Here is a 14,575-nt window from a genome sequence, read left to right as displayed (position 1 = left end):
GGAAAACTGCTTCATCAGATCACCCTCAACATACAGCCACTGTTGTTTTAATTCTTAACTGTAATTGTAAAAAGCCTAAGGCAGACTTAGAGTAGACACATAAGCAGATGTACTGACAACCAGAGAACCACTTCAGAATAATGTCATAGATGAAAAGCACAGTACACAATTCCAGCTAATCTCTTGGGGTTTTTTTTCCTCTCAGTTTTTCGGTTTATTTTGTTCTAGAAGTAGTCAATAAATTGCAGAAAGCTGTTGTTTACAAAATTACACTTCTCTGAACATGGCGTGCTCTCAAGAAGCTAAGGCTTGTGATCAGAGCCAGGAATGAGAGACACCCAGTGGACAAGAAAAGCCTGTGTAATGAGCAATTGAAAAGGTCAGGGCAGACTGAAAATATAAAAAGACTTCCTTTAGACTTAAGGCAAATTTGATTAACTCTCATATCCTCTGCCTCTCCCTGGAGGAACCCCTTCACTACAGCTTTGTTTGCAGAAGTCTTCTTTATCACACCGCTTTCCGCTGGGATAGACCAAGGGCTCTTGGTTTCATGATTATTAAGCACTTACCCAGCATGTGCTGACATCTGGCATTTGGAATATTCATCTAAGTATGTATGTTGGCCCCAAAACCACAGTATATGGCAAAAAAATACTAGAACATCAAGATTTATAAAAGGAAATTTGTTTCTTCCAGCCAGAAAAAAAATATATATAAAAATAGAGTTTAGTTATCTTACAGGGCTCTGTTTTGCTTTTGGTGCTACGTTTTGGGCAGCCTTGCTTTCGTTTGCATGAGAAAGTTTGCATGGAGAATTTATTTCGGCATGCGTACATGCGTGCAGATAGAAAGAACGATGGAAAAAATTGCATGATTAAATTAATTATCAGGGAAAAAAAAGTCCAACCAACCACAAGAGTGACTTCTGCAGCCGTACGGGATCATGCTGGAGCACACCCACAGCCCAGCTGCCCCTCACAGACCACCACTCGCCCACCCCCCAGAGCCTGCCCCACTTGCCAGTTAGCGTTTAGAAAACACAGCAAGCCAAGGTGGGGGTAGTAATATCTTGGTGGAAGAGAAACTCCTTCAACTAGATGGGCCCAACCCCACGGAGGGTCAGTCTGCAGAGCATGCCCTGGTCTTGACCCACCAGGGAAGGCCAAGAGCAAGGCAGCGGGTTGTTAAACTCAGAACAAGCCATGTGAGGTGCCGCGGTGCCGTGCTCGGCCAGTGGATTATTGCGAGAGCTGCAGCTGGGTCAGTCTGGGAGATGGGCCTCACGGTAGCAGACAAATGGAGAATAATTTTGAAGCCACTTGCAGACAAAAATTACCTCCATTCCTTTCCCAGCAGGGCAGGGAGGGTAGGGAGAACCACACAAAGAACCCCAAGAAATTAGGCCAATTTACAAATTTGTCCAGGTGCCTCCAGCAGTTGGCAAGAGCAGTGAGAACTAATTCTTTATTTTTCTTCCTTTCTGCTACCACCACAGCAAATTTTCTTCAGCTGATTTGGGTGCTAGGCAGGAGGAATACCTCAGAGGTCTCTTCAGAAGATGAAGAGCTGCCTGTTTTGTCTCCTTCTTCTAAAGCCTCTGTCATCTTCCCTAGCAGAAAGGAACGCGGGAAAGAATTAAGTCATTAACCTACTGCACTCTTAGTACCCGCACATTGCTTCTAATTAATCTCTCTTTCACAAGATCAGCCCCTTAACTCAAAGGGCTCTTTTAGGTTACAGTCTACTGACTGTAGTTCTACTGACCTGCAGTCATCCCACTTGTGGAGCCACAGCGTAATAGGGATGCCTCCTGCACACAAATCTCTCAAGTAAAACCCCTTTCCGTGCAGAGAACCAGTCTCCTTCGGATTGCCACGCAGAGCCACGCATCCCACGAGCCACGTGATAACCCATAATTAATCAGCAATGTGGGCTCAGTTATGGCATTAGAAAGAAACTCTGTTCTCCAGCCTGTCAGATAATAAATCCGATCGCACATTCTAGGAACGCTCTACTAGCGCTAACAAATACAAGGAGACCTAACGCAGTGGTTACATCTGCTGGGTACTTGCAACCCAGCAGTACAATTATTTCAGGGCAGTTTGAAACTGTAACGTGGAGTCAGGCTAATTTGTCAGTGACTCCCTGTGTCTGACACTTCCCAGAACACTTCGGGGCCAGAATAATTTTGGTAGAAGTTTGCTGGGTTTTGCTTTTACTATTAATCCCCATACTTCACAAGTTAACTACGCAATATAGACATTTATGTGCCTGCTGTGCCTGTACACCTCATCTCATCCCAACTAGGATGTTTCCACATTAGACACAGAGAAGGGCCCATGTCCCAGTGATTTTATCAGCTGTTACACCAAGTCCTAACATCCAAACACCACCACACTGGGAGGGGCAGATGGAGATGGCAAGGAGAACCACCACAACAAAACAGGTTAGATATATGCACTATTTTGAAGACTACTTTTAACATTTTCCATAGGTTGTTGGGTGGGGGCGGGGGTGTTTCATGTGTTGGTTGAGTCTGACTTTTTTTGATTTTAACTAGTTTTGTGCTTTCAGGGATCTAATGTTTAAGAAGTTATAGCTCATCTCCCAGCTATCCCTAAGCAACTGTCACTGGCCACAGAAAAACCTGACTCTTTTTCTTCCAGTTACGGACATGCACAAATTTAAAATACATTAAACCAATCTTTGAAGCGTAGCTCCTGTTAGAGGCGAGAGGAGTTTCAATTGTTGATCTCTCTTTCTTTCCAGGCTGTCAGGTGTTTGAATGGTCAAAACCCAAAGTTGCCCTCTTACCTTGTAAGGCAAGAACACACATGGCCAGGAAAGTATATTTTCAAAAGAAGCCCAAAGAAAGACTTTAACAATAGTCTAAAATAAATAGTAATGTAGATATTTAAATTAAATAGTAATGCAGATATTTAAATTAAAAGGAACTACTAATATTCCAAGATATAGGAAAGCTTTATATATTGATCTTCTCCATTTAACATATTAATCATCACAGAAGAACATACTCTGTGAATCTATGCCAGCCAGCAGAAAAACAAAATTCAATTTCTCTATCAAGTTTTAAAAATTTAAGCTAGCTATGCAAATCAGGTGCTGAACCAGCTTTGCAGAGCACGCTTTTTTATTTTTAATTAACATCTGTGAAAACAATTAGAAAGACTATGTTTTGTTCAAAAGTATCACCAGAAAGCTGCTGTTAAATAAATTACTTTTGAGGTTTCAACACATACAGCCTCTGAAGTGATTTACTACAGAAGCTTTGCAGTTAAATTTGCTTTATACCCGTTTCAAATGGAGCATACTCCTTTTCGAAAAGGATTCTGAAAAAGTCACATAATTGAAAGACTTAAATAATTATATTAAAAATCAGAATACAGATGTTCTCAGCAATTTTTTCCTTTAAGTCTAGGTTAATTAAAAAACCCCAACAACAAACAAACCAAGTTTGTCACAGAGAGCATACAAACAACAGAAGGAAAACAAAACAGCTTATACTTTTTTTCCTTGAAGCCAGCATGTTATTTAAATGAATAAAACTGATTCTCCTGAATGTAATTTGCATTAAAACTTTCCACAAGCATTGAGCTCCACAAGCACACAAAGTAAATCTACAGAATTGCTTTGTTTTCCCGATGACTTTGAACAGGACCTTAAAAATTATTAAAAAAAAAAAAAAAAAAGAGAACTCCATTAAGACCGTAGCCAGAAGGATTATTTGCACTGCTGTACACTGGCTAAAGTTATCACACCAGAAAGAAATTCCTTTAATGCTACATGGGAGCCTGTTCATAGCTCAGCTCCCAAAGCCCTGACTCTCCCCTCCTGGTTCAAAGCCGCAGCAACGGCATCGGGCAGTGCCACAACCTTGTGCTACAGCCAGTCAAGAAGCCTCGTGTTTCTCCACAAGCCACCAGGCTCCTGATCACAAAACACAAAATGAGTCTGGTTTTAAAACCTCCCATTCACGCTTAAACCCCTCCAAATAAGCGAACTTTGTTTGATTCTCCTTTCTCTCGATAAAAGTTGCTTCCTTTCCCATCTGTCCTCTGCAACATTCCTCCATTAAACACGCATCCTTTTATAGCCCTTGTGGGAACGTGCCATAGCTCTGACTAGCTGGAAGTAATCTTTGAAGAGTTACATTAAGTTTCCATTCTCACTAACTCCCTCTGGTTATTGGGGGGGGAAGCAGGAACAAGCCTTTACAAGTCCCAATCAATAAACCAGAACTTACCTTTTATTTTTCTCCGCATCTTCCATTGCCAATCGGGTTTTTTTTTACTAGGGTTTTTTAAAGTCTGCCTGCTAGAAGTGTTGGTCCATTCCCTCCCAGCCACCACCTCCTCCACGGGGACGGGGCTCAGGCTGCGGCGGTGCAGGTGAACGCCGGGACGCAGAGCAAAGGTCGGCCCTGCACCACCCGGGCTCTGGTTTCAGCATCCTCCGCCAAGCTGACCTCATGGGGAGGATGGACACATGGTCCCCGTTAGGGACAGTGACCCACACACGGCCTCAGCCAAACGCCTGGCACATGTGTGGCCGGGCAGAAAGGCATCGAAAAGCGTGCACGTGGCGCTCTGTGGGAATCCGCGCCCCAATACTCTGCAGCAATTCCTCGTTTCGCTGCAGGACTGGCTGCAGAGAAAGGGAGCGAAAAGATGTTCACCCACAGCCTTCGTCAGGTGGCTGTTCCTCGCTATTTTTATTGTACTTCAGCATTAAATCCAGTCCTTGAAAACGGAATGGAGACGCCAGAAAACTGCTTGCTGCGATGCTTAAAACAATCAAGTTAGCAGTTCCTGAATGAGTTTGCCTAACACCCCGGTTCCTACTGGACATCAATACCAATGAAATATGGTATTGATTTCTAGAACCCAGTCCGTGTCAGAAAAGTGGATAGAAGAACAATTTTAAAGCTTACATTTTTCTAAACCCAGAACTGCACAGGTTTTACGGTTGGGAAATCATATTCTTGAAATGGCTGTTGCAATTTTTTAAGACAGAGTGGGTCTTAGGCGCTACTTGTTTGCTTTTTGTTTTTCTTGCTGTTCTGCAGGTACAGTAACTGAGTAGTATATTAGATTTTTTCAATCTTTATATCATTGGAGAAGCATTGTTTCTCCATTGTTTGGAGAAATGGTACCAAAAATAGATAAAAATTAGATAACGAGTGGATATTGCTATAACAACCAGCAATTCAATCAAATCAGCAAAGACTGCCCAGAAAAACTACAGATCACGGGACAGTAACAAATTGGTACCCGACATACTGGGTCAGACTTGAACTCCATGTGACAGTTAAGATCTGAAGAATTACACTAAAAGATGGTTTTGTCATATCACAAGGGAACTCAATTTTAATAACCAGCTTGTGCAGCAACCTGCACTATTCAGGGCCTGCCCTTGTTGAGAGTGGCTGGAATTCAGCAGTTCAGAGAAGGGGATGACCATCATGACCACTTCTTGTTTGTTTTTTTTTCCCAAACATCACAACCACTTAATTAGTTGGATGTAATTATGACATAATCAGATGCAAAAAGCAGACTCTTTCCTTAAGGGAGATTTCATTTTTTTTTTTTTTTTTTTTTAATCAGTAATGGTGTAATTTGCTATTGCTTCTGGCTTGGTTTATTTGTCTCTTGCAGGAGTTGAATTTTAAGTTCATGCTTTTTCTAATTAAAATCCCGAAAGAGAAAGGAAAGCAAAAAAATTCACATTTGGTGGAAGTCTCATTTAATCTGCTTCTAACATATACAAGAAGCAGAGCGAAGTGTCATATGGTAACAAAAGCATTTGAAAAATTCCAGTGACAACGTTCTATTTTAAGTACCTATGACTTTTTCTTAGAGAAAAAGGGTTGCTTTCCCTCCTGAGAAATACCTGCTGAAATGACTTGGGCTGCAAATGTAAAAATAAACACGGGGATGTGTGTGGTGTGCGTGCATGTGTGTGTGTGTATTGTTATATATAATCACCATCTTATCCTTGGTTTAGCATTCTTCACAGAATACACAACTTCCTCTTGGCTACAGCAAGAGCAATTCAAACCTTCAGGCTTCACTGTTCGCGTTTATGACTCTTCCAACCCACTGAGGGCACTCAACTGTTTATCTTCAGATCCTTGTAATGTCAACATAAGTATCTTCTCAACAACTTGCTGCTATGTTTGAGCCTTAGGTCTGTTTGAACATATGTAGCATGAGTCTGCGCTGGGTGAAATGAAGCATAGCTGTGTAACTGGCTTCATGGTTCTGGTTAACCCAATCTTTCCATCTGTTTATGTGATCTGTGTTCAGTAGGCAAAGGAAAATTCACAGTTATCCTTGTAACTCCACTAGTCTTGCTGCAGCTTATTTTCCTTTGTCCCTTTCCTGACAGTTGGATGAAGGCCTGTTGAGTACCTACATTATTTTCTTAAGGGTGGCAGGTGTATGAGATACAGCAGGAGAGAGAGAGAATAAAGTTGGTGATCATGGGAAAAAAGTCTTCATCACATAACTTGCAATTTTCAGTCAATATAATTTTAGCTAAAGCAGCTTTCTGGTGAGTGGTTCTTAGCAGCCTGACAATAAAACACTTGAGAAGATGCTGTTAGAGTCATCTGAAGTATTATTGGTAAAATTATTTCCAAGCTGAGTTCTAAACTCTGTTGTGCTCCCCAGCCCCAGTGTTTGCTTGCCTAGTAATTTCTAACTACCCATAGCTGTGGAAAATGTTGGTCCAACATTTTCACCCTATTTCTAATTGGAGAAATAGAGGAAATAATTACAGAGGCTCTTTATAAATATAAAATATTTTTCCTTTTCATCTGTACCCATAAATGTACATTTCTCATTAGAAATGGTGGTGGCTTTACAGATCCAAAGAAAGCTTTAACCTTTAATTCAGAAGAGAAGGAATAGTCATCTAACTTCCTTTTCACTGCATTTTCAAATTAAGAACCCCATCACAACTTAGAATCTTTATTCTTCTTTCATCCTCCTTCCTTCACAGGGAAGATGAGAACAAGTATAATTATTCACTGCAGTGAGAAGTGTCCCAGAGTTTGCTGCCTTTGCATAAAAGGATGTATAATTATCTGAAAACAGACAATGTTCTTTTTGTGTTAATTCAAACAAATCTTTGGCATTACTCACCATAGAATATTGGACCAGTTGGAATTATCATTGGAAGTAAGCATTAGTGAATGTGGTGGCCGAAGCTATGCTAGAACTACATATGCATCAGTACGGGCATGCTGGCCTGCGGCCACCTGCCATCGACACCCTGTTGTGAGCAAATGCTGACTGAAAGGATGTGGAATGGTTCTGCTGTTCCTGTGCACTCCTAGTGTGCAAGGGATGAAACGGAAGGAAAAACGAAAGAAAATAATAATTCAAAGAGTAAAAATGGTGAGTCACATGGACAGAACAAAGAAAAGCCCGTGGAGGGTAACAGCATACCTCATTAAATTGCTGTAGGCAAAATGATTATGCAGAAAATTGGGAATGTATTTTTGTTCCCAACTGAACAATGTTTACAGATGTTATTTCACTATTCAAAAAGTATGTAAACACACAGTATGAGCACCAGAGCTCAGAGGAGTTTGCCTGGTTGTCATCATTGGGAACGGAGACTGAAGGCTGGGGAGCTCCTAATGTGCCCAGTGCATTCTTTGCTGATCCCCATAATCTGAAAGAAGAACCATGCCAATAAACTAAATCCATCCCTTCGCTTAGGCATAAGGAAGTTGAAATATGGGGAAAGTAATGACGCAGAATATTAACTGCAGAATGAGCAGCAGTTAGATTTGTTTGCAACAATTAAATGGAGAAACCCCAGCAGGAACACAGCACGATGCTTCAGACAAACAAATAGACTCTTCAGAAGTTATGGCCCCTCTGGCAAGTATGCTTGTGTTGCCTATCTTACACATTTCAGAGGAGAAAATAAACAAAGACAAAAAAGATAACCAGACGTTAAAATTTATATTTAAAGAGAAACGGACAATAACATGGATGTGGACTAACCAGTTTTGTCTGGCTATTTACTTATTCAGAAAACAAAGAACAAGAAAGGATAAAGCAAAATATATAGAAATAACTTATGTGTAACTGACTTTGAAATTCCCTCTTCAACTGTGGGGCAAAATATGTGCCGCTAGAATTTCAATTCAGCAGCAGTTTTCACCTTCAAAGAGCTTTACAATTACATGGTAACTTCGACTTTTCTGTAATCACAAGAGAGGCTGTGAGAGATGACAGCTCTCCTCTTCAGAACTCTGAGTGGCGAGAATTAAAAACCTGAGTTAAAATTATTACGTTAGAAAATCCAGCCTATTCAAGCTTTAGAAAATGTTGTGCTTATGTTTCCTATGATAGAGAACTCCTCATGTTTTTTACATCCTCCAACCAGCCCTTTAAAATGAAAGTGAAGATGTCCTGTTAATAGCATAATTCTAGTAGGTGGGAGACCATGATAAAAAACAGCCATGAAAGTCAGTAATAATTCTGTAACGTACAGTCACTTTGGGAACTGGTCACTGAGTTATATCTGCACAAACCCCTAGAGCAGCATGGGCAAGGCTGGGCTGCAGAGCTGGTGTGCTGGGCTCCTTCCCACAGCCCATGGGCCTCACACTGTCAAACTTTTTGGGTAGCAGATTTGTTGGTCCTAGTCAGCTTGGTTTTGTTGGTAAGTGTGGCTTTATTAGCTGGCATCTGAGCCCAGACTATCAAGAGGTCTAGGGCTGAGGAAGTGCACTGATACACCAGTCTCTATGAAACTAAGAGCTTTTTCCTTTTATTACAGCCATGGACATGATTTTTGAACATTGAAACTGTCCAGAAAAGTCAGGAAACAGCCTGAGAACAGACCTTGCCATTCCTCTATACTAAACATCCCTGCAAAAACTATTCCTCTACACTAAACATCCCTACAAAATGGATGTGGGTTTGGATGGATGAAGAAAGTTGTGTCTAATAGGCAGCACAGTGGCTGAGACCTTCTCCAGTCCCATAAACTGTAGTGCTTTTCATAGCTTCCCATTAAAGAATACCTCCTTTACTTCCCCCAGATTTTCCCTGCTAAAGGCTGGATCTCAAGGGTTAAGCTGCAACAACATATCTCTTCTTCTAGATTACTTCTTTTGCAATTTACACACATTTCATGTGGAGTTTTGCTTTTCAGGGAAAATCTGTCTTAAAAATAGCTTTTATTTAATTCAGCATAAGCCCAACGAGCTGTGTCACTGCCAGAGACCCTTGTTTGGAAGCAAGCTTTGCCATTCTAATAGGGCAGGGCACAAAACTAACATTTCTCAGCACTTTGGACTTCGTATTCCATGACAGCAAAGCAGAACATGGTTAGTATATGTAAAATCACTTTGTTATATACCCTGCTGGTCCCAGCCTTGTTTTATCCAAGCATTATCTTTGTTCATTTCTACTAAATTCACGTTATATTTTCCTCAGAGGCTGGTCTTTACAAGACAGATCGGGTATTTACTTTTTCTCTAAATGCCTACTACGTTCTTCATAGTAGCACATTCATTCCACAGATCTTCCCGCTTATTAAACAATTTCTAAACTTAGCAGAGGCTCTCCCGTCTTTAATGCAAACCATGCGTACAGCTTCCAGATGACTCAGCTGAGAGCTAGAGCTGGGCAGTGGTGTTCTCTGATAAACACATAAACAAAAACAACAACCCATGTCAATTGGTACTGCCTGTAAGAACAACACCCACGGCGCTCTTCTAATTGTGTTAGAGTTGGAAGGGAAGGCGGCATGTAAAAGGGGTCAAATACAGGCTGTTTCTCTAAAGCATAGATTGCTACCAAAGAGAAAAAGTTAAAAGAAACCTGATTTTTTTTTTTTTTTACAGCTTGCTGAAAACTTAATGTAGCTGCCTTGCAAATTTGCAGTCAGTGTCAAAAAAAAAAAAAAAAAAAAAAAAAGCCAGAAGCAGATGCGTAAGAAAAAGAACAGCCAAGCTTGATGCTAACATTCTGCAATGCAAACCATGCAAACTGGTTTCATCATCCACTACCTGCTGTGTTCCTTGGCTTGGTGGTATAAGGATGACTTTATTTACATTTGGAACTTCTGACTAAAAATGAACATATTTAACGTTTCAGGGGCGGGATGAATGTTCGCTATTCACTCAGCAATACTTTTCCAATAGCTGTTCAGCAGCTTAAGTGGCTTTTAAGATTTTATTATTACTTCTTGTTATTTCTCTGTTAATAGTCACTTCTAAAGTAATTTGTATTTCTAGCTTTTATTTTGTTTTGCTTTGTGGTTTGTTGTTGTTCTTTTTTTTGGGGTGTGTGTGTGTTTTGTTTTGTTTTACAGCCTGAAAATTAGACCAGAAGCTTACTTTCCTTAGTAGAAAAGAAGAGCTTTTTATTACATTTCTTAATAAATTCAATACCTTTTAAGTAAAGTCTTATCAGCCTCAGGAGGGCTCCTGAAGAAATTTGTTTGACTTTCAAATACTTTCTAAGTGAAAGTTGTACACAATGGAAAAGAAATTCTCATTACTTAGCTATAAGAATTAACACATTCCCCTCTTCTCAAGTCCTGAAAAAGGGACCAAATATTGGGCTAACAATACAATTTGGCTAGAAAACCCAAGAATTATAGAAGATTTTTCTTCTAAAAAATTTTTGATTAAAAAGATCTGGCTGACTTGCAATACTGATTCCCTTGAGAGGCTCCACTTCGCAATGCACAAGGTACAGCAGATCTGCTGAGACCTGAAGTGGAAGAAAAATGAACCCTAACGCATTTTATCATCTACCAAATCATATGGAAGAAGAGAGGATGAAACGTGTCCTGGTGTTTTAACTGTTGAAACGAATGAATGACAACTTTTGTTAAAGCTTATATCAACATAATAACTTTTAATGTAATTGTACACCACTAGCCATAGCTTTGGGGTTCCCTTCATTTCAAGAATTTCAAAATAAATCACCAAACACCAACATGCATTAACCACGCACCCTTCTAAAATGGGTGTAAATTCCTGGATCAGCACATATACGTAGCAAGGTCATTTCTGAACAGGGAGAAGCTATTGTGTGGCTGGGCTCTGAGGGCACCAGCGGCACTGCTGGCCTCCAGGGGCTCTCCCCACCCTGCCCATGGCCCGGGACCCCACTGCATCCCCCCTGGGGACGTTATCCCCAGCGATGCCATAAGATGTTGGTCTCCTGCTCTGTCACAGTCCTGCCCTGCCTGGCCACCGGCCCCGCTGAGCTGGGCTGACATCCCGGACCTTTCCTGGCCTGTCCCTTTCTCCAGGGACACGCAGGATGCCTGGAGCTGGGGCTGCCCCTGGCTGCTCCCCAGATGCCCCCCAAAGGTCCCCGCTCCCCGGCTGGAGAGGTGGGATGAGCCAGCCCTGCTCACCCCGTGGGGATCCTCCCTGGCTCCTGTGCCCCCGGGAGCACCCACCCACCCAGTGCCCTGATGCCACAGAGCAGTGTCACTGCCAAAGAAAACAAACAAAAAGTTGCCTTCAATTACCCTTGACGGCGCTTAAATTGGAGCGTAACGGGGAGCAGAAGATAAATGTGGGGTGAGCGGCTGTGAAAGCATTTTCTGTAAGGTTTGCTCTAGGCTAGTAGGGAAATAAAACGCCATCACACTGTCACACTCACCTGATTTTCCGCACTACTGTTCTCATTGCCCATTTCGATGCTGGCGTCCAGTATCACACAGCAAACAAGAAAAGATCACTAGAAGAAAAGAAAAAGCTCTAAGTCTTCCATTAAAAAAAAAAAAAAACCAACAAAAAACCCCAAACAAAAAAAACAACAACAAAACCCCCTGGAAGGAATATCATCTCACTCTATCAGCGGCCTCTCCCAACATTCAGTCTCACAATGATTTTAAGTCATAAATCAGGGGAAGAGACCTCCTGATACTTTTATTTCACGTCTCTGCTGTCTGACCTAAGACTTACACTTGAAAGACACTCCTTGAAACTGGGATTTGGTACTCTGTTTCTGGATTATCCTCTGTCATTTGAGCAGAAAAGCATTTTTCTTGCCAAAGTTACTCTGGATGGACAGCCCATATGAAAACCTTACTGTTTTAACTGTATTCAAGCCACCTGTAGTTCTTGGAGATCCTGGGCTGAGCTGCACGCTCATGTCAGAACTGCAATGCTAAACTTGACTGTTACTGTAAGCGAAACAATTTCCCACATATGCACTCAGCTTTAAGAAAGGGCAAATGGATTTTCTATCCTCATCACTGGAGTCGTACCCTGCTTTTCTTAGGCATTATTCTACTTACAATAATATGATATAAACACATTTTCTTTTACACTTAATAGGATCTGCTCACCTTAATTACTATTGGTTTTACACTTGTTCAACACTAATTATTTAATTTAAAAAATAAAAACCTCTGAGTATTGTAACCAGCAGCTCTAGAATTAGTGTCTCTCCGGGCATCATTCATTTATGTATTTTTTTGAACAGGACACTCGATAGTAAAAATACTCAACAGAGATTCACTTATAGATGTTTACTTCTTGTTCTAGACATTTTATTTTGGGGCTCAGACATTTAAATTCACTGTATTTATGGTATCACTGGATAGGTGAAAATTACACACTCTTCGGTTTTTTTTTTTCCAAAGAATGTGAAATTGGTCTGTGGCATAAGTCAAGAAAAACTCCATTAAAGTCAGGCTGTAAAAGAAAGATTGCACTTTGTTAGCCAAGGAAACCATATAAGCTTTTAAGGAATGCTATTACTTGTTACTACAGTACACTTTTTTTAAACTTGAAAGGTTATTTTTGTTCACAGGAGGCTTGGTGAGAGAGAGAGAGAAGTTTGGTATTGTGCTTTTAAGCTATGCTCTGTTTAAACTTGAGTGTCTTCAGGGGATATATTGGTGCTTGAACTTGCTCCTGTTGAAATCACTGGGGCCAGGATTGCACTTTTAGTGATTAATTATCAACACTAGGTTTTATCTGCTGAGATTACTGCCAAATCCTCTACTGTTTTAAAGTAGTATTGAACTGAACTGACGACTGTATGTAATATTTCCAAAATCACTATTCCCCAAGTATGAAGTACTCCATCATGAAGTGATGGTGTTTTCAGGCCCAGTTCAGTGAAATGTTCCAAGAAAACAGATTAAGATTATAATATTTTAAGTATGTATTCATATAAAAAAAAAATTCTCACACTGTTAGAGTAACTAACTAAGCTTTCTATGCACAGGAGAGAAATAATAACTTTGCTATAGCAATATGCTTCCCTCAACAGCCAGCAGGAGGGAATATACTGGCATTTCTGTGCCCCTGACCTAAGAAACTTTTATCTTCCCAGCTCCTTCTCTGTTTCCAGACATCACGTGAAAACACCAGGAAATTCAAAGCTCTCTGAACCGTCTCCTCACAAGCACTTACAGTAATAACATAAGATGGGATGAAATTCTCTGAGTCCCCATGGAGCTGTTTGGTTAACTGGGGAGGTGTCTTCTATATCAGTTGTAGAAAATGGAAATTTTGCTTATCGAGTTCTTAAATAGATTAGCCAGTGTATGACATAATGTTGCTCTGTTTTAGAGTAAGTTCACTTCAGAGCATAACACACTCTCAACGCTTCTGCACCAGTTCTGCAATATTGACCATTAAGAACAGCAGTTGCTAATTAGAGGCCAAATTTGTAACATTAATTTTAAAGAAAAACCACTTTATTTACTGTGATTTATTAAAATGTACAGTAATCAAAGTAGAAAATTACAAAAGCACAGCAAAAGTGCTATCACAAATCTCCACTAACATATCACATCGCGCTACTTTTTTCTTTCCCTAGAGCATGATGTATCACAACTGTCACCCAATTCTCACATTACCATCAGCTTAAGATAATGTCATAAACAAGGAATAAAGTCGTTATAGATTCTGCAATAATGAGACAAGTGATAATAACAACGCATGAATTGCATTGCAGAGTAACAAAGATGATTTTTTCTGATTACAATGTTATTGTAATCCTTTTTACATACATTTTCTCAGTGCACAAGCATTATTTAGGTTGCAAACTACAAGTGCTTTATCATATGTATAGAATTTCAAATAAACATTAAAAACATGCTAAAAATCCATTCATTAAATAAACATAGGTTAACCAAAAGATAATCTTTCCAATCTTTCTATACTATCTTTTACAATTTACATATCATTATTAAAATTATTTTAACACTACATATCTGAAAAATTGCTCACTAGTACCAAATTGGTCTGATCAGCCCATAGAGACATTTGTAATGTACAGTAAAACAACTACTTTCCTGAAAATAAGCGACCAACAGAATATTTAACTTTACACTTACATTTCCAGGATTAATCTGGCGGTTTTGGATTCACTGACACTCAGAGCATGTCTTCAAACCATTCCTTCCATCTTCACCTCACAAGTTTTCACCTTATTTTCCTCCTACTTCTCCTCAGACTGACATGAAATGTAGGCTTTCTTTCAGGGACCCACCTTCATAACCTGCTGAACAACCAACTTGCCTCCACCCCAGGCAAAAAAGAAAA

The 14,575-nt window shown here is 40.3% G+C and overlaps 1 protein-coding gene across 1 annotated transcript in view; it reads right to left on the bottom strand.

Moving 5' to 3' along the window:
• The window catches only part of TACC2 (transforming acidic coiled-coil containing protein 2), a 133,220-nt gene extending 121,470 nt beyond the window's left edge, over window positions 1-11,750 (bottom strand). The window contains exon 1 of the mRNA XM_026851551.1: window positions 11,673-11,750. Within this exon, the coding sequence (XP_026707352.1) occupies window positions 11,673-11,705 (33 nt within the window). The 5' untranslated portion in view covers window positions 11,706-11,750. The remainder of the gene's footprint in view (window positions 1-11,672) is intronic.
• Between the last annotated feature and the right edge of the window lie 2,825 nt (window positions 11,751-14,575).

This window comes from Athene cunicularia (assembly GCF_003259725.1).
Source record: "Athene cunicularia isolate RWA chromosome 6 unlocalized genomic scaffold, athCun1 chr6_part1, whole genome shotgun sequence".
In the NCBI taxonomy this organism is placed as follows: Eukaryota; Metazoa; Chordata; class Aves; order Strigiformes; family Strigidae; genus Athene; species Athene cunicularia.
This window is presented reverse-complemented; position numbering and strand designations above follow the sequence as displayed.